The sequence below is a fragment of the Panthera leo genome, chromosome B3 (assembly GCF_018350215.1).
Source record: "Panthera leo isolate Ple1 chromosome B3, P.leo_Ple1_pat1.1, whole genome shotgun sequence".
NCBI classification, from domain to species: Eukaryota; Metazoa; Chordata; class Mammalia; order Carnivora; family Felidae; genus Panthera; species Panthera leo.
Genome location: NC_056684.1, coordinates 74,251,129 through 74,274,499, shown reverse-complemented (window position 1 = coordinate 74,274,499; position 23,371 = coordinate 74,251,129). Strand labels below are relative to the sequence as shown.

Genomic DNA, 23,371 nt, shown 5'->3' with positions numbered 1-23,371 from the left:
TACACACACGCCCCACACACAGGGTTGACCCAATTTGAGGCTTCAGTTTTAATAGCAAAGCTGCCCCAGGCTTTCACTGGGCCCTCACCTGCCCCGCCCCTCCCTCCTCTTCTGCTCCACCCCACTGGCGTTCTCCTCCTAGGGGTACAGCACTGGGCCAGGCCAACGTGGGGGCATTCCGCCAGGAGGAAAGCCGACCTTCCACCAACAGCGGCAGCACCACCACCACCACCACCCAGACCTAGTTCAGTTCGCTTCACTGGAGAGGGTTGGAGACGGTGAGGCTCTCGGTGGTGCCATTCTCGGGAGTGGCGGGGGCGCCCCTCACCGTCTGGGCCAGGGTGCCCCCGCGGCGGGTGCTGGACGCCTCGGAGCCGGTGGCCTCCAACAGCTTGGCGACGAAGCCCACGCCGGCCGAGCGCAGCAGGCCACCGCCGGCGCACGCGTACAGCACGGGGTTCACGCTACTGCTCAGAAAGGCCAGCGCGATGAACACGTAGCGCGCCAGGAGCAGCCGGTTCTGCAACGGCCCCGCCTCCCCGCCGGCCAGCAACCGGCCCGCCTCGGCCAAGTTCACCACGTGGTAGGGCAGCCAGAAGGCGGCGAAGGTCAGGATGATGAGCGCCACCAGGCGGCCCGTGCGGCGGCTTCGGCGGAAGCGCCGGGCCTGCAGCCTGCGACCGATGTCGGAGTAGCTGGCCACCACCACCAGGAAGGGCAGCAGGAAGCCGGTGAGGGCCTCGAAGAGTAGATGGAAGGCGTTGAGTCGTTCGCTGGGGTACTTCAGGAAGCACACCAGGCTCCAGTTGTTCGGTGCCAAGGTCACCGTGCGGTACACGACGACGGGCGTGGCCAGCAGAAGGGACATCACCCAGATGCCTGCCAGTACCCACCAGGCAACGGCCTTGGTACGAAACTTCTGGGACACAAAGGGGAGGGCAACTGCCAGCGAGCGGTCCAGACTCATGGTCGTGATCAGCAGGACGCTGGCGTACATGCTGACTCCGCAGACATAGTGAAACAGGCGGCAGGCAGCCAGTCCGAACACCCAGGTGCGTTGGGCCACGTTGTGGAGGAAAAAGGGGGCAGTAAGCAATACAGCCAAGTCGGCCAGGGCCAAGTTCAGCACCAACAAGGCAGTGACAGAGCGCTTCTGCATCTTTACCAGGATGCTCCACACCACAAAGCTGTTGCCGGGAAGCCCCACAACCAGTGCCACTGACAGGAGGATGATCGTCAGCAGAGCGATGAACATGACACCTAGTGAGGAGGTGCTGCAGAAGATGTAGCGTCCGGGGCCACTGCAAGGACCTGGAAGGTGAGGGTGAACACAGGCATGAGGGTGGGGGACCAAGGTTTCCCGACACCCTGGACACACCTAGCCTGAGTGCTCTAGCCGTCTCCAAATCAGCAGCATCAGTTGCACCTCTGCAATATACTGTCCTCACCACTGTCAACAGACCTGTCTTAAGGGGATCTGGCTGAGTAGAAACACTGATTTCCTAACTAGGCCCCGGGGCTCCTTCCTGCCCACAGACCCATTTGCAAAATACAGAGCAACAACAGCAGACCCTTTCTGCCTCCTTCTTTTCTGAAACTCAGAACCAAATGGCAGGGGCAGCAGGGTGGGGGGATGCTTTCCTTAACAAGGACACACCCTTCAAAAGGCTAGCTTCTCAGTAACCTGCCAGGCCCCGGGCCCCCTCAGTTCCAATGATTTCCACCAATCACCTCACTCTCTCCAGAGGTGCCCAGGGCCCACCAGGAATAACAGGGATGGGGAGGAGTTTGTGGATAGGAGACAGGAACAAATCCTCCCCAGTCAGGCTTTCTTTGGAAATTCCTTTGCCCTTTCGCTCATGGCTGTAACCTGCCCCACCACTACCTCCCTACTCCCAGGGTACTTACTTACAGACTTTGCCGTGTACTGGTTGGAAGCTGGTGCCAATCCCAAGGCCAGGGCAGAGTGGCGTAGCCTATTACCAGATCTGTCCCAGTTCCAGGGTCCTGGCCCCAGGTCTCGGTGCTGTCAGCTACGTTGGCCAGAGAGGAAGTACCAAGAAGCAGAGGAGGGGGAAGACACATCTTCCTGAGGGTGGGGCTGAAACTCCTAGCCCTCCCTTCACTGGGGAGGGGGGAGGGATGGTCTTTGTGTTCCAGAAGAGCCTAGCAGGGAGGAGGACTCCTCAGGGGTGGGACCAGATGAGAAGAGCCCAAGAAGGTGCAGGGAGAGGAAAGAGGGGTGAGGGGAGTGAGTAGGCTGGGGTGTGGCCTCAGATGCAGGTCTAGACTGGAGAACTGCCCTGGGTCATACAGGAGAAGGAGGGAAGGAAGCTGGAGAAGGGAAATGGGCTCAGATTGAGAGGCCAGAATGTTGGATATCTTTACATGTCATGTAAATAATATCATGTAATAATTTTTAGATTAATAGGAAGTGAGCAACAACTAACAGTCTTGGGAGGCATCAAGACTTGGCAGAGAGACAAAGGAGAGATGCCACCTCCCTGGGAACTTCCTGTCCTCCAGGAAGATGTGGCTAGGTTATGGCTTTGGGTTTAGGTAACATCAGGACTTGAAGAGGACAGCACTCTGTCCTTGGCTTGGGTTCAAGCCACAAGCAGAGTTGGGGGATGGGGCTCTTCCAGAACCCCCTATCCCTTCCCTCATGTAAAAAGATTGGTTCAATTCTTCTTCTTGGCAGAAGCCAAAGTCCAAAGGACCTCCTTTGTATTACACAGAATGCCAATTTCTTCCCCTTCCCCAACCACTTCCCTTGTGCTTGGCCGTGTGACTACCCTGCCACATGAATTTGGATTGAAGATCTGGGCGCTGGGCAAGGAGGTCAGCACCACCTCTTTCCTACCTTCTCATAGTTGGCTGTCCAGTCCCACCTCAGACACACAGAGAAAGTGGAGGCTGAGCATAGGGAGAGGAAGTAGGGGCAGTGATGCGTTATGCTTGCCCTGCCAGGAGGGGAAACCAGGAATGTACAGGGAGGAACAGCCCCAAGAATGGTCACTCTTCGGGGCGCCTGGGTGGCTTGGTCGGTTGAGCATCCGACTTCGGCTCAGGTCATGATCTCCCAGTTTGTGGGTTCTAGCCCCGCGTCGGGCTCTGTGCTGACGGCTCAGAGCCTGGAGCCTGCTTCGGATTCCGTGTCTCCCTCTCTCTCTGCCCCTTCCCCGCTCATGCTCTGTCTCTCTCTATCTCTCAAAAATGAATAAACGTTAAAAAAAAATATTGTTAATAAAAAAAAAAAGAATGGTCACTCTTCTCCCTTCCTGGAAGGAGTGCAGTCTCTCCCTTTGACCTCTTCTGCAGGGACTGAGAACTGAAAAGTCTTTCCTTCAATCTGACCATGAGCCTTTCTGCTTCCCTTCCAACTCTGTCACTTCCCAGGAAAGATGCACTTTGGTCCATCTTTGGTGGTCACTGAGGTCCTTTACCTTCTCTGCTTTGAGAAGGGCCAGTGCAGAGCTGACCCAGTAGCTGTGAGACAGAGGATGTGATGCAAAGAAATGGGCTGAAACCACAGCAGGAAGGCAGAGTTGAGGAAGGGCTTTCTGACCACAGAGGTTGTAAGACAGGGACTATGGAAGGGAGGAAGTTAGGGAGCTTCTGCCCTGACACATGAGAACAGGAAGGAGTTCCCGCTGTCAGTGTTGGAGGATGCAAGTTCTGGCCCAGAGCTCAGGGGTCAACCAGAGGCCCCTCCTGACAGAAACTGGGTTGTCTTCACCTCCTCTCCCAAACTGCTCCCCACTTCCATGTCTCTCAACAGCCTTTCTTCCTCCACCCCAGGCTAGATACTCTAAGCATACTTCCTGCCCCCCAGATCCAGAGCTCCACCCTGCCCCAGTTTGGGTGCCCCTGGCGTGACCCTGCAGACTGAATTTCCTTTACTCTTTCTTGGCCTCTGTCTGAGTGATGTGAACAGTCACTAAAGCAGAACCTGGGATGGTGGTCCAGGTGAGCACTCAGGTCACCAGCCATCTAGGTTTGCCAGGGACTGAGGATTGGGACAAGAAACTGTTGGTGCTGAAACTGGGAAAGTCTTGGGCAAACGGGGATGTTAGTCACCCTTGCGACCACATGTGTGTGCATGTGGACGTCCTCTGAACTCCATCCTACATCCTCAAACTCAAAAGCATCAGGATTCAGAACAGTTTGGGGACCTAGCGATAGAGAGATTCCAAAAGATGGGGGCCAAGGGGTATGGGGGGCAGTGAGCAACAGCTAGCAGTCTTGGGAGGAGTCAAGACTTGGCAGAGAGAAAAAGGAGACCAAGGAGAGATGTCACCTCCCTGAGAACTTCCTGTCCTCCAGTCATTCATACAGTCCCTGTACCCCTCGCCCCAAGCCCCAAATGTCCCCTGGGTGAGCCTGTGCCTGCTCCTGGGCTCCTTTTTGAGTCAGGTGATCTTTGGGGGGAAGAGTTGGATTCAGAGAGGAAGACAGGGCTCCCAGCCTCCCTCCCCACACTGCACCAACCACAAGACAGGAAAACTTTCCTTTCTAACCCCACACATTGTCTTTCCCCTTCCAGAGCTGGCTTTTTCTCCACTCAACTCTTTCAGACCCCAGAAAGTGGCTCCCATCCCCATTTTCTCATTCAAGCCCCCATACCTTTCCTTCCTCTTTCTCCCTTTATTTCCGGAGCGGTCTATGGCTTGGCTGGAGGGAACCAGGCCACCCAGACTCGGGAGGACAAGTCAAGATGCCACTGAAGGCTGGCAGCACCCAGCCTTGGACTGACCCAGCAGAGAACCAGGTGGCTTCAGTACAACTCAGGCATAATGAACTACCAGTGTGGGCATGCTTAACCCATGATGTAATGCCCCCCTCCTCAGTGTATTTCACAGTAGCTATTGGCAACAAGTAAGCAGTTCTGGCACGTGGGCCCATGACGACCTGCAGGCACACAATATTCACTAACAAGGACCACCACCACTTGCAATCCCTCAGTTTGGAGGAACCTGGGCCTGCCCAGAAAGATCCAAACTGTGGCCAGAGAAGGCTCCCCAAACGCTCCAGTTGTTCCCTGAGTTCTGGGGGAGGGACAACGGAAGGGGATAGGGAAGAGCAGGCCGGGTTGGTAGGGTTTGGTGTCAAGGGTCCCATCCCTGACTGTCCTTCTCCACCCCGCCCCCAGGGTCTCCATCGCCCCGGCCCTGCCCCACCACTTTGAGCCGAGGGGTAGTTCGGAGCTCCATGGTCCCCTCCCTAGAGCGGCCCCCGCTTCGGGCCTCTCCAGAGCCCTCAAAGAGTCTTGTAAGGAAGCGGGGACCTGCCCGGGGCAGCAGATCCCCTGCGGTGAAGACGTAGAGCACCGGGTTGACGCTGGAGCTGAAGAAGGCCAAAGCTGTAGTTCCAGCTCTCGCTGCCTGGCCCGCCCCGCCCAGCCTGGCCAAGGCCCCTTCCGGCGGAGCCAGCGCGGCGACCACCTGCAGAATGTTGACCACGTGGTAGGGCGCCCAGAGCAAGCCGAAGGCGAGCACGATGGCGCTCACCAGCCGGCCCACCCGCGTCCTGCGCCGCCCGGCGCCCCAGCGGGCGCCCCGCAGCCGCGCCAGCGTCAAGCCGTAGCAGCCGAGCACCAGCCCGAAAGGAAGCACGAAGGCGGTCAGCGTCTCCAGGCTCAGGTGGGCCGCGGCGTGGGCCGGCGACGGGTGGCACAGCTGGCACACGCGGTCTCCCCACAGGTGGCGGTAGACGGCGGCCGGGGCGGCGAGCAGCAGAGCGGCCAGCCAGACGGCCAGCAGCAAGCGGCGGGCCAGGGCCGGACTGCGCAGCCGGGGCGCCAGGAAAGGGCGGGTGACGGCGAGGCAGCGCTGCAGGCTGAGCAGGCTGGTGAGCAGGACGCTGGCGTACATGCTGAGCGCGCACACGTAGTACACCGCCTTGCAGCCCGCCTGGCCCAGCGGCCACGCCTGCCCCGCCAGGAAGGTCGCGAAGAGAGGCGTGAGCAGCAGCACCGCGCCGTCGGCCAGCGCCAGGTGCAGCACCAGCGTGGCCGCCAGCGGTCGCCCCCTTGCGGGCCGCCAGCCCGCCAAGCTCCACACTACGAAGCCATTGCCCGGCAGTCCCAGCAGCGCCGCCAGCAGCAGGAAGGCCGTGCCTGTGACCCGAGAGGCCTTCCAGCTCAGCAGCGTCTCGTTCCCCGGGGGTCGGTAACAGGCCAGCATTCTGTGCCTACCGGGAGATGGAAAAGGCCATGGAGGGCATTTAGGGGGTGGGGCAAAAGCCCGGGGTACCCCTCATGCCAGGTGAGAAGGGACTGCGTTTCCTCCCACTTTCCTCTCTTCTAAGAGCCTTGACTGACTGACTTCCTGACCTACCCTGGCCCCTACTCAATCACTACTTCTTGGAACCCAAATCCCCTGCTGTCAGTCAGCCGACCTCCCCAGTCCTGACTCCCAGGCTGCCAGTACCTCCACCTCTACCCCTTTAGCTGGGCTTCTTCTCTGTCCAGCCCCCATTCCTTATACCTTAGGGCAAAATGAGTGGTGGGAAGTAAAGGTGCATGCGCAGATCTACTTACCCACCTGGGAGCTAGTAGGATCAGACCCACGAGGGGGCTGAAGAAGCTGAAAGGCACAGCAGCAGTGAGTGAGGTGGCTACTCCTGTCCTCTGCCAGTTAGATTTGCAGTGTGAGACTAGGAATAGGGAGGGACGAGGTGGAGTTCTTCTCAGGCCTTTCCTGGGGCTCCTCCCGCACTCTACCCTTTCCCATAACTAACAGGTCCAGGCATGTGAGAGGCTGCTTCCCTAGGAAACAGGACTATCTGCAGGTATACAGATAAGGTTCCCTGATCGTGTAGGTGAGTAGGGACACTACAAAATCCTGGGTCCTGCATCTGTCCTCATCCCTCGGGCAGTTCTGGCCCCAGTTGTTGGGACAGTTGTCACCACGTGCTCAGGCTTCCCTGGCCTACACTCAGCAGAGAAGGTGACCCAAACTACTCATTCCCCCAACTGCTCTATCTTGACCTATTTCCTGACTTCTGATCCTGCTGAGCCCTCTTTTTCTTCAGCCTGCTACCTACTCCTCTTGATGAGGTTTTGGGGTTATAGGGGTGATGTCCAGAGCCGACGGCCAAGAAAGAATTCTTGAAGATGTCCTTGGTACAAAAAGGTGACTTTATTAAAGCACAGGAACAGAACCCGTGGGCAGGAAGAGCAGTTTATAAGTGTGAGGGGGTGATCCTTTATATACTGTGGAGCTGAAGGAGGTAAAGTCAAGAGGAAGTTTCTTGAAGGGATTTCCATATGCTAAAGAGGAGTTACAGATTGTTGGGGGCCTAGCTATTGCCAAGCTAGGGCTGTTTTGCCCTCTAGCAAAGTATTATCATTAAGACAGTAGGGAGCTCCTGGAGACTGGGCTATTGATGAGATTGCCCTTTTCTTGTAATTTACTAAGATATTTGTAAACTGATGGAGACTCAGGTCCTGTGATCTCTATCAGTTTAACCATTGTTTTCTGTTCTTATCTTTGTTCTTGCACAGCTAGGAGTGCCTGAGGAATATCACACATATCCCACCTGGGGGCAGGGGAGTTGTTAGTTTGTGCTCTGCCTTTAGCTTGCCTAATGCACCCACATCACTCTCATCTCTTACTTATGCCCTGCTCCATTCTTTCTACTCCCAGGGCTCTCAAAGGGCTACCAATGACAGCTTTCAGTCACAGTGCTGAGTTCTGGGGGATGCATTGGAGGTACAAGGGACTTATCAGCTCTTTGAGGAATCATAACACATAACCACAAAGAGACCATCCTACGGAGCTACGAGATAAGAAGATAGGAAAGGATGCATTGGTAGAGACATACTGAAAAGGAGCCTTCTCTGGGTGAAGAGATCAGGCAAAGCCTGGAAATGCAGAAATTTGAAGGGGATCTAGTACACTGATAAAGTTGAGCTAAGGCAAAAGACCCCTCCAGTTACCAGCTAGAGCTGGGCACTCCTTGGGAGCCAGGACACCAGTATTGTCTCAGTTTGGGTTACTTCCAAAGCACAGCCTGAATTAGCATGGGTACAGGTAATTCTGCATCTGGAAAGTCAGCTCAGGAAGTAGAAGTGAGGGAGCAGGGGAGGAGAGGGAAAAAGAGAGCCAAATAAGTGTGTTATTGAGTCTCTTCAGTAAGGATTAGGAAGCTCTCAGAATTACACAGAATGCCTTCCAGAAAGACAGAAGACTGGGGCACTGATGCCCAGCTTGCCTTCTTCACTGTTTGAGGGCTGTGCTAGAGGCATTATACACACTTGCAGCCTATACGTGTCAGGAGGCTGAGTGGGCTGCCGCAGCCTCAAACACCTAGGCAGGAAAGCAGAGATTTACACTCATGTGAGGGGTTCAGTCTTAGTGAGAGTCTGAGCTTCCATACAACTATCCACAACTATAGCTGAAATCAGAGATGGAACTCAGGGCACCCAAAGCTAGTCTTGATGCCATCAAAAGGCAACCCCCTTCCCCTTCACATCTCCTTCACGCCCATTCAGTGGCCAAAAGAGAAAGGTGAGAGAGAAAGTGACTAATGCAGTGTAGCTGAAGTGAGCAGTTCTGGAGATTGAAGCCAGAGAAATGTTGAGCCGACCCCTCCCCTAGACGGAGGAAGAAGCAGGAAAGCAGGAAGGCCAGGGTCCCAGACAGGATCCTGGTGATCCTGCATCCAGGGAGCAGGATCCATCCTCTCCTCACACACCACCCTGGCACACTGTCTCACCCTTCATTTCCTCCAAGCTCTGCCCATGATCCCACCTGCAGCCTGGCTTCCCCTTTCCTAATGCTGCAGTTTATGGCTTTCACAGTAGGTGGCAGCAAGTACAGTGCAAATCATGTAAAACGCAGCTTCTCTAGGGTTGGGAGCCAGGAACTATTCCTAGAAATTCTCTCCATAGAAAGAAAAACACCAGAGACCACATTCCATCCTTACATAGTTCCCATTTATCCTCAGCACACACTGCCATCAGACAGACAGACACACACACACACACACACGCACGCACGCACGCACAAAAGCCTCATGACTTTTGCGGGCAACTCTGGGCCTCAATCTCTCCTCCACTATCCCATCTAGGCCCCTCCTTCTCTCCCTCCCCTTGGACTTTGCCCTTCTTACTGGCCAGGCAGGGGGGACCAGAGTCCGGGTTGACTCATCTCCCACCTCACTGGAGCTGAGATCCCAGCTGTGTAGCTGAAAACACCACCATTTCAGCCCCAGCACAGCAGAGAACCACACAGCCCAGAACTCAGTGGGAGAGGCAACTCCCCTGCTCCTTCCCTCCACCATGGAGTACCTCTCAGCCCTGAACCCCAGCGGCCTGCTCAGGTGATTTTTTAACCCTCCTTTCTACCCTCCAACTCTGAGGATAGGGCATGGCAACAAAATTCCATTCAGCTCCCAGGAGACTCTGATACTCACTGCTTCTCTTTCCTGCCCCCACTTTCCACAACGGGCTTGTCCAGCTATGGAACCACCACTTACCACCTCCACTCCATGGTCTCTCCCTAGGCTACTCTGATCTGCAAATCTAGATCCCTCCTTAACTCCCCAGGCACCCCACCCCATCATCCCTACTGCATTCACCAAACTCCTCACTTCTTGACCTTTCTTCCCAACTACCAGGTCAGTATCCAGTATGAGCTCTGAGTTTGGCAGGAAAGTCTGGACTTCAGCTCCACCACCCCAGCGACCTTTCCGTGTCTGTGATCACAAGCGAACCACCCGGAAAGGTTTGACAGCTGCCACCCGCCAGGAACTGCTAGACAAGGTAAGTGAGCCAAATCCCTAAGTTCCTACTGCAGGGGCTAGAGAAGACTGAGAACTTACAGTGAGTGAGCAGGAAGGCTGAGGTTAGTTACATGGCTGCTCCTCCCTCTGGGGGCTAAAGGGGGAGGGGGGGCGGCGTGGTTCAGCCCAATGACCAACGCTGTATTTAGGTTATTTCTTTTCCAGGGGGTAGGAGGAGGAATAGCTAGGGAGGGTTGGGGGAATGGCATTCAGAAGTCAGTATGGAATGGTGATTCATATGACAAGTCAAGTTCAAGTCCAGATCCTACCACTTGCTAGTGTCACACTGTAGGAAGTTGTTCAACCTATCAAAACTTTAGTTTCTTGATCTACAAAAAGGGAATAATGTTACACCTTTCTCCTAGGGTTGTGGAAAGGAGTCAAAGAGGACATGTATGTAAAGTCTACATAGATACCTGGCACTAGTGAAGACTCAAAAAGGCTAAGGGTCATTGTTACTGAAAACAGTTCTCTGAGAGTGGGGGACAGTGAGGTAAGACACTGGAGAGAAGACAGAAGGATGGACCTCAAGAGAACCTGACTAGTTTTTCAATTCCAAACCACTAGGATTGGCTCAGAGGGTAACAGGGAAAGAGGACAATGACAGAGGAGCAACTAGGTTAAAAAAAAGTCAGCCCTTAGCGAGGGTCCCCCAGCAACTAAGCACCAAGAGCTGGAGCCATTTGAAGAAGGGCAGTTTCCCAGGAAGTAGAGTTGGGGTGTCAACCAGCATCCAGAGCCAACCAGTGGATATGGGGCAGCTGGAGAGGGAGGGGCATGGATAAGCCCTGCCCCTTCCCTCCTGCTTCCTGTGGCTGGGCAGGCACTGGAGGCTCTGCTGCTGAGTGGAATGCTAACACTGGTGCTGGAGGAGGATGGGACGGCCGTGGAGAGTGAGGACTTCTTCCAGCTTTTGGAGGATGACACGTGCCTGATGGTGCTGGAGTATGGGCAGAGCTGGACCCCCAACAGGGTGAGAGGCCCATAGTGGGGCTTGCTGTAGGCCACCAATCCTTTATATCTCTCCCAAGCTTCTCTAGCCCAACCGTGATCTTGGGGGCAGAGACACTGGGAGAGGTAAGGGGTTGCCAAGGACACCATTCAGGGGACAAAGAGTCCAGGCAAGGGTGGGTCTGACCCAGTGCTGGTGGGGAACTGTGTGCCCAGTGCACACCGTGGGTGTCAGGGTGTGAAGGTGCGTGGCACTGATGAGTGTACCCTACAGAGTGGGGTGCTGTCATACGGCCTGGGCCGGGAGAAGCCCAAGCACAGCAAGGACATCGCCCGTATCACCTTTGATGTATACAAGCAAAACCCTCGAGACCTCTTTGGCAGCCTCAATATCAAAGCCACATTCTATGGGCTCTACTCCATGAGTTGTGACTTTCAAGGACTCGGCCCAAAGAAAGTACTCAGGTCAGAGACCAATATATCGTATTTCCTCATCCCCTTACAGTTGCAGTGCCCTTAATTCCTTCTTCTATACTCCCCTATCCATAATCTCTCCCTTGTGGAAAACCCCCTCTATAGCCTCCTCCCACGTTCCCCCACCCATCCGACTTCATCTTGTCTCTGCCCTTCAGGGAGCTCCTCCGTTGGACCTCTGCACTGCTGCAAGGGCTGGGCCATATGTTGCTGGGAATTTCCTCCAGCCTTCGCCATTTAATAGAAGGGGCCGAACAATGGCATTGGCAGCGGCAGGGTCGCCTTCATCCCTACTGAGAAGGGGCTCCAAGCTGCTTTCTGCCCCTAGATTCATTCCAAGAGACACACTGTGAGGATTGTGACAGCATCAGCTTTGGAGATCTGAAGACAGTGAAGATTAGGTAACTCACCTGATTTCCCCAATGCCTTCTGACCCCATTGTGACAGGCCCCATCAGCATAACGCCTTACACCCCTAGCCTATACCCTTTCCTGAAGAATGCTGTCCCTTCCTAGCCATCTTTCCAGCATCCCACTTACCCGGAAAGGCCACAAGCCTGTCCCCAAGTATCTTGACCCCACCCTGATCATTGCTACATCTAGATTCCTTGCAACTCCTCCTGTCCCTAAGCTTCCTAGTGCACTGAATTCAGCCCTTTCTGATTTTACCTTGAGATCTCTATTTCTTTATACCCTTTTCCCTAAAATAACAAAAGCATGTCCAATAAAAATATAAAAATGTTTATTAATAAGACTTTTGATTCCAACTTAAACTAAGAAGGGGACAGGACAGATACTCCCGCTACCCTCCCCATCACCCAGTCCCAGGTCCAAAGGCCTCAGTCTTCAAGTATTGAGTTCAAAGCCCTCCTCCGCTTGGCCACTGCCCCCTGCTGCTGTTCCCAAGCCTCTCGGCGCTTCAGGAAAGTAGTCAGGGCCACATTTCGAGCCACATGGTGGCCAAAAGGGTCTCTTATCAGCTCCTGGTTCCGCTCCCCTGCAAAGGGAATCACTCATGTTCAGTATCATCATGCAGTCACCCCCCGTGCTCAAAGCAACACTCCCTGGGTGAAGGTCCCTCCATTTTCCCTGGGCCCTGGGTTGGCCTCAGGGATAATACCTCAGTCTCCAAAGAACGGAAGCCAGGAGAGGGCGGGAGCACAGGGCTGCATAATCAGCAGAGGAAAGGAGGGCAGACTGCTAAGAACCCATGGTCAACACCACCCTTTTGAACTGAAGTCTCTGCTGTATTTAAGTCCCCTCCCCAGCCACTCAGCCATCTGGAGTGAGGGAAGTTTAGAAAGGTTAGAGAGAGGTGCAGGTACTCACCTAGCTCGGCAGCAATTTCCTTCCGGGCCCCCAAGGTTGCTCCACTCCAGATGGCATCTAGCACTCGGCTGCCATGACGACTACAAGCCAGAGCCACGTATTGTCCCTGCAGTGAAACAAGCAAGGTAGGTCCCTCTAGGGCATTCCACAAAAGTGCACTGGGGAGGGGAACGGGGAAGTGAAGTTTCAGAAGTTTATGGGCTGAGTCAAAAGAGTCTGGGAACGATATATCCTCTCTGATTCTGAAGGACAGTCTCAGGGCAAGCTCATGTTCTCTTAAATGGATGTTGGTGGGGGAATCAAAGCAGAAACCAGAACCTTTAGGGTCTTAAGCACACGGCGACGCTGCTTGCGCGTCACGGAGGGGCTGGTCAGGACAGCATCAAGCACGTGGGAGCCAGCAGGGTTCTGGGCGAGAGTCAGAAGTTGTGGTCCTGTCAAGGCACCCAGACTTCGAAGTACGATACCAGGGCTAGAGAAGTGCAGCAGATGCTGAAGTAGAAGAGACCCAAGGACTGTCACTTCCCCCAGAGCCCTGGCTGTGGCCATTTCCACCTGGTAGGATAGAAACAGGGATTTAGGAGGCAGCCACCAAAGTGCCACCCCCACCTGGATGAAGCCAGAGATCCCCACACCCTCACCACAAGGGTGAAGGACTTTTTAAACCCTGGCCCCAATTAGTCAATGACTTGGCCCCTCTCCTACCTCACCTGGTGCTCTGCGGGCACTGCCCCTTCCTCCTCTGCCAGTCTATAGTATACCTCATAAGCCGTCAAAGTGGCAAAGAGAGGCACACAAGCCACTTGCCGGGAAGGGGGCTCCGCACAGTGGAATGCCTAGAGGAGAAGACAAAACATGATGAATCGGAGAGCTACCTCATCCCTAACCCCAACTCTCTAGACAGAGGAAAGCATTCAGGAGATGTGAGAATGTAAGCTGCATAAGGGCAGGATCTCATCTGCCTTGCTGTATCTCCAGCCCCTATACACATAACAGGGGTTGAATAAACATTTATTCCTTAAATAAACTGCTCTCTTAGTTCTGGGAGACAATTTTCATTCCAAGGCTATGTGATGGGTTTGGCCTCATTTCTCCCTGGATCTGTGAACTCCCTGGATATTAGACCTCTTGAGTCCAGAGATATAACCACTGAAGATGAGAGAGGTCCTAACAGGTGGAATTTGAACTGAGGGCATAAACAGGTTGGGGGCAACACCTACTCACCTCCAACAACAGCTGCAGGACCCGGGCTTGGTGGGCCCCAACTCTGTGGCAGGCCCCCACCAGGGCAATGACCACCCCCGGGTGACCCTGAGCCAGCACAGCTTCCAGGGCAGGGCTCAGCTCCTCAAACACGGGGGACAGCTGAGGGGAGACACAGAATGAGGAATCTTTGGCATTCTGTAACAGTGGACTGAATTATTCAGAGAAATCTTCCTGCTGAAAACAACTAGAAGTGCTAGATAAGCACGGCCAATATCAGAATTTGGGTTTGGCCAGATAAAGTCTAGGACAAGGGGGCAGTCTTAGAGGTGCGGCCTCACATGAGGGAAGCAGCAATACTTTAAATGGCCACACTCTCAAGATAAGGGGATACTGGAATTAAATCTGCCCTTTTAGGGGCGCCTAGCTATCTCCGTCAGCAGAGCACACAGCTCTTGATCTTGGGTTGTGAGTTCAAGCCCCACATTTGGTGTAGAGATTACTTAAAAATAAAATCTTAAAAAAAAAATCTACCCTTCTACCCCAACTCCCAACTCTGTATTGCTACAGATAGTTGACCACAAACACGGGTCATGGAACCTCAAGCTGCATATTTGGATTAAGCCAGTCGCCTGCTGGTATTGGAACCCGAGAAGCCAAAACAAATCCTTTCTGAGAAGGCACTTTCGTCAAAAGCTCTGAGTAACCCCTAGGAATAACTTCAAGGGGAATGGCCAGCACACACTCAGAGATGCAGAGACAGGCACACAATAAAATAAGGCACAATGAACAAAAACTAGCAGAAATAACAGAGCACAGAAACAGATCTGGCCCCACTCTCAACTCACCAACTCAGCGGTAGTAACAGCATCCAGTAAACGCTGCAAAGGGAAGTTGGCAATGGGGTGTGCAGCCAGGGTCTGCAGCTGCCCTTGGAAGTGATCCTCAAAGAGGCTCTGGAGCCTCGGGGGCTCCAACACCAGCAGCACTTGCTCCAGGAGTCTGGAGCTCGTCTGATCCCGCAGAAATAGCAGTAGGGGGCTAGGGACAAGGAGAAGGTGATCAAGCAGCCTTTACTGCATCTAAAATACCCATATCACTTCATTCACTTCACACAGCCTCATCAACTTTGGTGGACCCTGAGGCCTAGACCATACCTGCCATCTGCTGAGGAATTGCGGCTACTCAGATAGCCAATCACAGCATTGCAGAGCTGAGCACAAAACTGGGGCAGTTTGCGGTGTAAGATTTGTAAGGCCACTTGAAGGCAGAAGCTGGAGATCTTGTCAGTGATAAATACTGAGGGAAAGGGCAGAAAAAATAAAAGCAGCTCTTCCAAAATCCAGACAACCTGTACAACCTCAAACCTCAAGCAAAAGATATCAGGGACTTTGGATGTAAAAGCTCTATACAGAGTCTTTGCAATATCAAACCCGATCAGATTTGAAAAGGAATAAGACTGATCGAAGTAAGGGCCTCAGATGATGACAGTTCACCTCTAGAAAAGCAGGTCCTAGACCCTCCTCCTTTTTCCCTCCTTACCAGCAATGTCCTTCAGAAAGCAGGAGCTCAGGTCCTGAAGGCGATTCAAGAAGGTTTCAGGGACCTCAAAATCAGATGGCTTACCTTCCCGAGTTGGGGCCCTTTGGGCTTCTGAAAGAAGACCAAGAACACGTGCAGTGCTGGGATCACAAACTACCATCCAGGAGGGAGAATAATCCCATAGATGAGCAAGGATTCAGCTTGGAGATGCAGAACACATATGAATACCTCTTCTCATCTGGATGACTAAACAGAGACTATGTTTCTGTTTTAATTTTTCTAAGAAATTTCAACAGCGCCCCAGTGGTCTGTAGAAGATAGGCCAAACTCTCAGGACTTCAAGGCCTCATCTAAACTCTCTAACCTTATTTCCCACAGTTTTTCAAACTGTAGGTCGCTGCCTACAAATGCATCATAAAATCACTTTAGTGGATCTTAACCAGCAATTTTTCAATAGAATAGAATAGAATAAAACAGAAAAGAAAATATCAGAATGGGTTGTATATATATTATCTTCTCAAAGTTCTGCTTGAGTCCAATATATGTATACATACACAGACGCATGTTCAGTGATGTTTAAAACAAAAAAAATCTGTGAGTTGTGGTTTAAAAAAATTTGACACACATTCCTCATGAATCACCTCTCACCCCTGGCCTATTCTACTAGCTGTCCCCCAAACACACCTATGCATCCTCACGTCTGGGCCTCTGTGTGCACTAATCTTTGGCCTGTTAAGTCTTGTCCTAATTTCTCTGCTAATTCTTTAAGGTCAGCAAGAATTACTCTTCTGCTTATTCTCTTCTACTGGACTTCCTAAACTCTCCTCTCCTCTACATCCACTTCCCTCTTGTAATACTTACCAGGTGACTGAGAGCCACGGTGCCTGGTTCTCTCAGACTCCAGAAGAGTCCCTCCCAACACCTGTAGCAGAGTTCTGACCATGAAGCTGCCATGTGTGTCTCCACAGTAGAAAAGAAAATCATCACACACCTCGGAGGCTAGTCCCAAAACCAGCTCCTCCAGAGTCTCCAAGGGACCATCCTTGCCATCCTCCTCCTCTTCCACGTCCTCCTCCTCTTTCTCTGCAGGGCTCCCCAGCAATCGAGGCAGCTGCAGCAAAGCACTTTGCAATACATGCACCCCGCATCGATGACAGGCCACAAAGCGGAAGTTGGAGCGCAAAGTAGCCCATACTCGACACAGCGGTTTCAGGGGACTAAATCCCAGCAGTTCCTGCATAATCTCACTGCCAGTCCTGTTTGTGGCCAAGGCTAGGGCCTCAGCTTCCACTTCTTTCAAAACATTGTGCACCATCAGTTCTGAACAGACAAGAAAAATATTTCAGAGACTAAGAGGAGGATGGTTATGTTCCATTAGTTAACTAAAGGAGGGAGAGGGGAGCAATGAAGAGGATATGGGAGACATAGACTAAGTCCCTATGCCCTGGGAACCCATGAAAATTCTCCTGCCTATCCCAGAACTTATGCCCAGCGAATCCCACTTTTAGTCTCACCCTGAAGTCTCCCCACCTCGTTCTTCTCCGGTCTCAGGAGCCTCTTTCAGGGCTGACAGCGCCTGGCGGAAATACCCCAGAGCTTCGTGGCTCAGGTGAGGGTGCGCGTCTTGGGCTGGCTCCGAGCTTCTGTCCGGAGGCCGCTGGCGGCCTGGTGGGGGGCGCCCCGACCCCTTGGCCCCGCGCCCCCGTTTGTCACCAGCTGGAAACCGGCGCCCAGCCTTGTGGAGGGAGCGCGGACCCAGTCCCATGAGTGCTGAAGACCGTGTCCGTCCGCGAAAGCGTCTCCAGTCGCAGAGGAACGTCACGCACGTAGGAGCGTGCCGGGTCCGGACCGAGTTTAGGAAGGCCGGCGTGCTCGGCGCGCAGCATATACGTCACGGTATTGGCGACAGCCCCTAGCCGGGTGACTGTGTGTGTTCCCAGGTCGCCCCGCCTCCAGTCGCCAGTCCTGGCCCCAGCACCGCCTCCCGTGCTCTCTGACCCTCTCCTCCAAACCCTCCGCTGATCCCGGACGGGAACGCGGGCTGGCACCCCAGCCTCACACTCTGATCCAGTTGCAGTCACCTGGTCCCGCCCCCGCAGCCAGAATCGAAGTCCTAGAGTCCAAGGACTTTGCCGGCTAGACGGCGCCGGGACTGCAGGAGCGCAGGTAAAGGGCGCGAGCTCCCTCCTGCGTGCCCGGGCCCCGCTCTTACCCCCGACCCGGAAGCCGCCCCTCCGGGCTCAGCCCGCCAGGGCCACGCCAGAGGCCAGAGCTCTGGATAGCCCAGGACGCTGCGTTGACCGCCGTTGAGGGGCTGCCGCGCTGAGCGCCCCCCACCCGGTCAGCCCCTTTCAGAGAGTCCTTATAGGTGGGTAGCCCTGGACAGTCCCACCGAGCCCCCTTATTTACTTCTTGGCCTGCCAAAAAGGACGAACAGCCTTGCCCTGGGGTTTGCACCGTTGTCCCGCTCTGAAACTTCTCTCTTCTCACAGGATCCTAACCTTGGCTCCTCCTCCCTCCCGCTATCCGGGTCCCCCTTCCACATACACGAGATGCAGGCTTCCCTCAGAGCAAGTCTTTGCTTCCACAGATTTTCCCCCTTTGCATGTGAGTCATGGCAGCTCCCATGAAGGGCCAAGTGTGCGTGGTGACCGGTGCTTCCAGAGGTGTTGGCCGCGGCATCGCCTTGCAACTCTGCCAGGCAGGTGCCACAGTTTACATCACTGGCCGCCATATGGACACGCTGCGGGCCACTGCTGAGGAGGTGGGTGCTTCCTCTGGAACAAGTGGGACACACACCACCTGAGGTAGCCCTTCCCATTAACCACTCCTTCCACTAATCCCTTATCTGAAACCGTTATATTCCTCCACGAAATGTGAATATTTATTCAGACTGGAATAAATGAAGCCCATAAATGACTTCAGATCAGGTCAAATTTTGCCAATAAGTGAGTTTTATGAAAAAAAAACCTTCTGTTTGAAACCTTCAGGGATTTTGGAATTGCAGCTGAAGGGTTGTGGACCTGTGCTTTCCTTTATTTTAGGAAAGACTTTATTGAGCTATACACTTTCACTTGACTTTTTTTTTTTTTTTTTTTTTACTGGATTTCAGTTTTAAAAAATATATTTGGTGGGGCGCCTGGGTGGCTCAGTCGGTTAAGCGTCCGACTTCAACTCAGGTCACGATCTCATGGTCCGTGAGTTCGAGCCCCGCGTCGGGCTCTGGGCTGATGGCTCAGAGCCTGGAGCCTGCTTCCGATTCTGTGTCTCCCTCTCTCTCTCTGCCCCTCCCCCGTTCATGCTCTGTCTCTCTCTGTCTCAAAAATAAATAAACGTTAAAAATATATATATATATATATATATTTGGTTTGCTAGGCACTGGGTGAAGCACTGGGGTTACCAAGATAAATAAGATGTCACTTCTGCTTTGGAAAGATAGGACCCAGCAGGAAATCAGAGGCAGACACAGAATGCTCTGGGAGCACGGGGGAGCAGTTAGGAGGCAAGAAGGTAAGAGGGTGGGAACTAGAACCTGGATCTGGAGAATAGGAGGATTGGTCCTGAATAAGGTATTTCTTCTTCCTTTGAAGTTAGAGGATGGGGACTCATTTGTGAAGGGTGAAGTAGAACGGAAAGTAGAAATAGTTCATGCCTGAGAATTTTTGATTTTTCAGTAACTAGGCAGGAGCATTGGTGATGTGAGGGTAAGAGGGCCAGGACAGAGGAGAGGTTACACGTGAGTGGTGAAGAGTAGGAGCTTAGGGTGTGAATGATGGAAATGACCAAGGATGAGGAAGAAGAGAGATATTCCTTTCCCAGGAGCATCCCCCCTTCCCTATTTGTACCTTGCCTTCCAGTAAGAGTGTACAACGACTTGCACCTGGTAGGCCTCCGTAAATGTAGTTTTTAAGCTTGAGATCCCAATCTGTTTCCCTCTATAGAGAAAGGACCTAGCATTCCTGAAACTCCTCAAACAGACACCAGAGGGCGGTATTGCTCACCATATTCCCTCAGCTGCTGGCTTTGATTCCTACTTTTGCCTTCTCAGTGCCCCCTCCCCTTCTCAGCTCCTCCCAAGCTGGGAGTTGAAGAGGGTTGCCTTATGTCTCACACTCATGTAACTATAAGCTCATATCCCCTCTGTCTCTCCAGGCACAGTCTCGAGGGGGCCAGTGTGTGCCTGTGGTATGCGATTCAAGCCAGGAGAGTGAAGTGCAAAGCCTGTTTGAGCAAGTGGATCGGGAACAGCAGGGGCGTCTGGATGTGCTGGTCAACAACGCCTACGCTGGGGTCCTGGTACCCTTTACACTTTGGTTCCAGCTCCACATCCCTAACCTCCCCCTCTGACCCCTGAGTCCTGAGTCCTTATCCCCACTCATTGTCCCTTTCATTATCCAGCCCCTCATACCTGTCTGCCTTTAGATCATCCAATTTACAACACTCCCTTTGCCTTCCAGGCAATTATAAAGAACACTAAGAAGGCATTCTGGGAAAGCCCTGCCTCCATCTGGGATGATATCAACAATGTTGGACTCAGGTAAGTGTTCCCTTTGTCCCAGGGTCTGGGTTCTCCTCATTCAGTCAGCTGAGGGCCTGGACCATTCCTCATATGCCCGCCCTTGTTCTCTGACCTCCCCATCTCTTTCTTCTTCTTTTTGTCCCATTTGTTTCACACCTCTGGAAAATTTCCATCCAGTTGGATCCGTACCTGGGAACATTGACTTTTACCTTGTTTCTGTCAGAACTGACACAACTGAACTTGCTCTTGGCCTCTCTCCGGCCTCACTCTGCACATCCAAGTGCGTGATCGGAAGGAAGCCTCCCTCTTTGAATAATGCACACCACCTGTAGTTGATATTAACAAAAAAAAGAAATTCTTTTGTCTTAGATCAAGAGAAGGTCAATGAGGGTGAGTGCCAGCCATGTTAGCCTCCACATCCTCACACCAGATCCATAGGCAAGGGCACTCCAACATCAGAGTTACACATACATGTGCATGGGAGTGAGATGAAACACAGCACGAAGAGTTCACCTAGCATGACGCACCACTTGTGTCTCTTTTTTATTGTTGGAACGGTAGTGCCCTCTCAGAAACTGCATTCCATGTGGGTGTGATCAGCCACCTGTGGGAGTAACTAAGAGATTATCTGAAAATCTGTGCCTAAAGCATTTTAAGAACACCCACAGCTTCTTGTGGAAATACCAAGGAAGCAGGATTAGAATCCAGTTGTGATTTCCAAGGCAGAAGAAAGATTATGAGGACAGAGAGGGATGGTCAGCCAAGAGGCAAGAAAAGAAAACCTAAAATGCTGATAATTGGCAGTTATGGCCCACATGCTTAGCCTTCCAAAGAGAGGCCTTCCACTCCCTCATCTCTTGCAGGTCAGAGTTTTGAGCCTGGGCAGAGGCCCAGGCCTTGGTCCCTGAGCCATGATGAATTTTCCAAGATAAAGGCCATTTTGTGAGCCTCTGGGAAGCCCGCCAACATGTCCTCACCTCCCCCCCCACTCACATACACATTTACTGTGCCTTTCCTTTGCATTACCTTAGATTGGGCTTTCCTTTTGAAACTATAATTCTCTCTACCTGTTTTCACTCGGAGGATCCTGTTTCCCATGCAAATGAAATGTTTTTCTGGTTACCGAGTATATGTGTGCTGGGTTTTCCCTACATAGGAGAATGGAAAACTGAGTTTTTCCTTTACACGCATCCATTGGTGGTTCCTTTTACCACTGTTGCTCTCAGGAAGTGGCCTCTAGCCTTAGAGGGCAGAGGAAGCTGCCAGGGCTACAGCAGCCAGGCCAGCAGTGAACGTCATGTATTCCTTCTCCTTCCTTGCCCCACCTTCTAGAGGTCACTACTTGTGCTCAGTGTATGGAGCACGGCTCATGGTACCAGCTGGCCGGGGACTCATCGTGGTCATCTCCTCCATTGGGGGGCTGCAGTATCTCTTCAATGTCCCCTATGGTGTTGGCAAAGCTGCGGTGAGGACCCAGGAGCACAGGGGTTAGGGAGGCATCAGACAGTGATGGTACCCATAGCTCAGGAGATCCGATCCCCAATGATCAGAGTAGTAAGGCCCACTGGCCCCCACCTCTCCCTCTGCACCTTCATAAACAGTCCCTTTGCCTGGGCTCCCCTTGGGTGGCCAGGGTAGGCAGCACACTGGGGAAGGTGGACAGCTGAGACAGGGCTCCTGAGAAGGGCTGGGGCATCCTCAGCAGAAGCAAGGAAGGCAGGGGAGGAAGGTGATGTGGCCGGGCGCCCTGGCTCTCCCCTGCCTTCTGTCCTTCTACAGTGCGACAGGCTGGCTGCTGACTGTGCCCAGGAGCTGCGGCGCCACGGGGTCAGCTATGTGTCTCTGTGGCCAGGGTTGGTGCAGACAGAACTACTGAAGGAGGTTGTGATGAAAAACAACAATGCTGATGATCCCCTGTTGAAGCAGGTTGGCAGGGGGAGGGCGAGGGAGGCAGGGAACGCAAAGGAATCAGCTTCTCCATCCTCAATGACAAGACAGTAACAAAGAGGAAATACCCAGGTGCCTACTGTGGCAGGAGCAGGGCCGAGCAGCATACATACATTATGTCCTTTCATCCAGCAAAGGAGATATTATCTCCATTTTGCAGATGGCAATTCTGAAACCTGGAAAGGTTAGAAACTTGCTCAAGGTCATGTATGCCATAAATGGAAAAGCTTCCTTCCCCGAAGCCCATGCTGTTGACCCCTGCCCTGAACTAACCTAGAAGGTCCAGACATAGTTGACATCCCAAGATCCTTCCACTTAGGAAAGGCAGTGCGTCCTGGTGCCAGGGTACAGGATGTACCTGGAGGTAGGGAGGAGTGGCTCAAGCATCTTCTAAGATTCTGGGTCCTGCAGGTGCAGTGATGAGGGCCTGTCTCTCTTGGAATAGAAGCTAAAAGTGGGAAAGAAATTCGGGCAGTTCTCTTGGAAATTAACCCTTCACTTCTCTGCCCCTGTGTTTCAGTTCAGATCTGATTTCAGCTCTGCAGAGACCACAGAAATGAGTGGCAAATGTGTGGTGGCTTTGGCAACAGGTAAAGCGATTGGGAGCAGGTGGTAACAAGAAACGGCATGGAGAATCTGCAGGGTGGTGGTAGCCAGTTCTGGGTCCTGGCTCAGGAGGTGGTTGAGGAATATGCCCTTCTTTTCTCCGGCTTCTGGACCCTATGTGGGCCCAGTTTGAGGTTTGGGAGCCGCAGGAAGTATAGCCAGGAGTCAGAGGCCTAGGAATAGAAAGAAAGAATTCTGGGCACCGAAGCCTGTTTCAGTGGTGCCCTGTCCCACTGGGCCCAAACCTTGTCACACTGCATCACTGCCATGCCTTCTCAGCTGTATTTGTGCCCACAGACCCCAATATCCTGAGCCTGAGTGGGAAGGTGCTGCCATCTTGTGACCTTGCTCGACGCTATGGGCTTCGGGATGTGGATGGTAAGAGCTCTGGCCCAGCAGTCAGCCTGGACCTCCCTTCCTCCGTTCCCTGCTCACTTCACCTTCTCCCACACTTTCTCCCCATTCCTCCCTCACATCCCACTCAGGCTCTTTAGCCTAGGCGGAGGTGTCTGAGGAGTGGGAAATGACAGTGTAACCCTTCTCTTCTTCCTGTGCTCCACAGGCCGCCCCGTCCAAGACTATTTGTCTTTGAGCTCAGTTCTCTCTCATGTCTCCACCATGGGCTGGCTGGCCTCCTACTTGCCTGGCTTCCTCCGTATGCCCAAGTGGATTATGACCCTCTACACTAGCAAATTCTAACCCTCCTGGCCTGACTTCACAACTGTTCTCCCTTGGGCTATGTGGTAGGGCCTGACTCCGTGAAACAAGTCAGCCTCTCCTGCCTACTTCATACCCTTGATATGAAGAGAAGACCTCCACTGTATGTCCTGGGTGAGCCCTCGGGGCCCTTAGGTACTTCTTTATGCCTTAATTTTACTTGCCCCTACATTTTACTTTTTGCCTTAGTATTGAAAAACATCCTGCAGGCTAATAAACGTCTCATTTCTCTTTCAACAAATTTTTGACTGCTGGTTCTGTCTGTGCTTAGCCAGTGTTAAGTACTTGAGAGAAA

The 23,371-nt window shown here is 53.0% G+C and overlaps 5 protein-coding genes across 9 annotated transcripts; 2 read left to right on the top strand and 3 right to left on the bottom strand.

Annotated features, from left to right (window-relative positions):
- Positions 1 to 22: 22 nt before the first annotated feature.
- On the bottom strand, positions 23 to 3,055 carry LTB4R (leukotriene B4 receptor). 2 transcript variants are annotated; one of them, XM_042942852.1, is made up of 2 exons: positions 1,909 to 3,055; positions 23 to 1,311 (listed from the first exon to the last, which is right to left on the bottom strand). In XM_042942852.1, exon 2 carries the CDS (start codon positions 1,253 to 1,255, stop codon positions 257 to 259), a length of 999 nt encoding a protein of 332 aa, XP_042798786.1. In that variant the 5' UTR covers positions 1,256 to 1,311; positions 1,909 to 3,055; the 3' UTR covers positions 23 to 256. The 2 variants fall into 2 exon arrangements, with proteins under 2 accessions (XP_042798786.1, XP_042798787.1); XM_042942853.1 differs by having other exon boundaries at positions 1,913 to 2,417.
- Positions 3,056 to 3,227: 172 nt separating this feature from the next.
- LTB4R2 (leukotriene B4 receptor 2) lies at positions 3,228 to 6,776 on the bottom strand. Its single transcript, XM_042942846.1, has 2 exons — positions 6,546 to 6,776; positions 3,228 to 6,192 (listed from the first exon to the last, which is right to left on the bottom strand). The coding sequence occupies exon 2, from the start codon at positions 6,183 to 6,185 to the stop codon at positions 5,109 to 5,111; it is 1,077 nt and encodes a 358-aa protein (XP_042798780.1). The 5' UTR covers positions 6,186 to 6,192; positions 6,546 to 6,776; the 3' UTR covers positions 3,228 to 5,108.
- A 1,680-nt stretch (positions 6,777 to 8,456) lies between these two features.
- On the top strand, positions 8,457 to 11,835 carry CIDEB (cell death inducing DFFA like effector b). Its single transcript, XM_042942851.1, has 5 exons — positions 8,457 to 9,327; positions 9,625 to 9,769; positions 10,613 to 10,762; positions 11,015 to 11,205; positions 11,373 to 11,835. The coding sequence occupies exons 1-5, from the start codon at positions 9,287 to 9,289 to the stop codon at positions 11,509 to 11,511; spliced, it is 666 nt and encodes a 221-aa protein (XP_042798785.1). The 5' UTR covers positions 8,457 to 9,286; the 3' UTR covers positions 11,512 to 11,835.
- A 145-nt stretch (positions 11,836 to 11,980) lies between these two features.
- NOP9 (NOP9 nucleolar protein) lies at positions 11,981 to 17,150 on the bottom strand. Of its 2 annotated transcripts, XM_042942844.1 has the most exons (10): positions 16,818 to 17,150; positions 16,149 to 16,607; positions 15,288 to 15,398; positions 14,903 to 15,044; positions 14,594 to 14,786; positions 13,767 to 13,907; positions 13,253 to 13,378; positions 12,861 to 13,097; positions 12,543 to 12,648; positions 11,981 to 12,210 (listed from the first exon to the last, which is right to left on the bottom strand). In XM_042942844.1, exons 1-10 carry the CDS (start codon positions 17,050 to 17,052, stop codon positions 12,053 to 12,055), a joined length of 1,908 nt encoding a protein of 635 aa, XP_042798778.1. In that variant the 5' UTR covers positions 17,053 to 17,150; the 3' UTR covers positions 11,981 to 12,052. The 2 variants fall into 2 exon arrangements, with proteins under 2 accessions (XP_042798778.1, XP_042798779.1); XM_042942845.1 differs by lacking the exon at positions 12,861 to 13,097.
- A 25-nt stretch (positions 17,151 to 17,175) lies between these two features.
- On the top strand, positions 17,176 to 23,317 carry DHRS1 (dehydrogenase/reductase 1). 3 transcript variants are annotated; one of them, XM_042942850.1, is made up of 9 exons: positions 17,176 to 17,453; positions 17,878 to 18,051; positions 19,440 to 19,577; positions 19,745 to 19,824; positions 21,139 to 21,271; positions 21,586 to 21,732; positions 22,274 to 22,343; positions 22,657 to 22,737; positions 22,922 to 23,317. In XM_042942850.1, exons 2-9 carry the CDS (start codon positions 17,902 to 17,904, stop codon positions 23,056 to 23,058), a joined length of 936 nt encoding a protein of 311 aa, XP_042798784.1. In that variant the 5' UTR covers positions 17,176 to 17,453; positions 17,878 to 17,901; the 3' UTR covers positions 23,059 to 23,317. The 3 variants fall into 3 exon arrangements, with proteins under 3 accessions (XP_042798784.1, XP_042798782.1, XP_042798783.1); XM_042942848.1 differs by having other exon boundaries at positions 17,177 to 17,453; positions 19,440 to 19,583; XM_042942849.1 differs by lacking the exon at positions 17,176 to 17,453 and adding an exon at positions 17,529 to 17,655 and having other exon boundaries at positions 19,440 to 19,583.
- Positions 23,318 to 23,371: the final 54 nt, after the last annotated feature.

Coding starts and splice junctions, on each gene's coding strand:
- DHRS1 (XM_042942848.1), top strand. CDS start 17,902: ATGGCAGCTCCCATGAAGGGCCAAGTGTGCGTGGTGACCGGTGCTTCC. Junction 19,584..19,744: donor ACGCCTACGCTGGGGTCCTG/GTACCCTTTACA, acceptor TTTGCCTTCCAG/GCAATTATAAAGAACACTAA. Junction 19,825..21,138: donor ATCAACAATGTTGGACTCAG/GTAAGTGTTCCC, acceptor CCCACCTTCTAG/AGGTCACTACTTGTGCTCAG.
- LTB4R (XM_042942852.1), bottom strand. CDS start 1,255: ATGTTCATCGCTCTGCTGACGATCATCCTCCTGTCAGTGGCACTGGTT.
- LTB4R2 (XM_042942846.1), bottom strand. CDS start 6,185: ATGCTGGCCTGTTACCGACCCCCGGGGAACGAGACGCTGCTGAGCTGG.
- NOP9 (XM_042942844.1), bottom strand. CDS start 17,052: ATGGGACTGGGTCCGCGCTCCCTCCACAAGGCTGGGCGCCGGTTTCCA. Junction 16,608..16,817: donor TGAGACCGGAGAAGAACGAG/GTGGGGAGACTT, acceptor TTGTCTGTTCAG/AACTGATGGTGCACAATGTT. Junction 13,908..14,593: donor CTGTTACTACCGCTGAGTTG/GTGAGTTGAGAG, acceptor GTCTCCCCTCAG/CTGTCCCCCGTGTTTGAGGA.
- CIDEB (XM_042942851.1), top strand. CDS start 9,287: ATGGAGTACCTCTCAGCCCTGAACCCCAGCGGCCTGCTCAG. Junction 9,770..10,612: donor GCCAGGAACTGCTAGACAAG/GTAAGTGAGCCA, acceptor GTGGCTGGGCAG/GCACTGGAGGCTCTGCTGCT. Junction 10,763..11,014: donor AGAGCTGGACCCCCAACAGG/GTGAGAGGCCCA, acceptor TGTACCCTACAG/AGTGGGGTGCTGTCATACGG.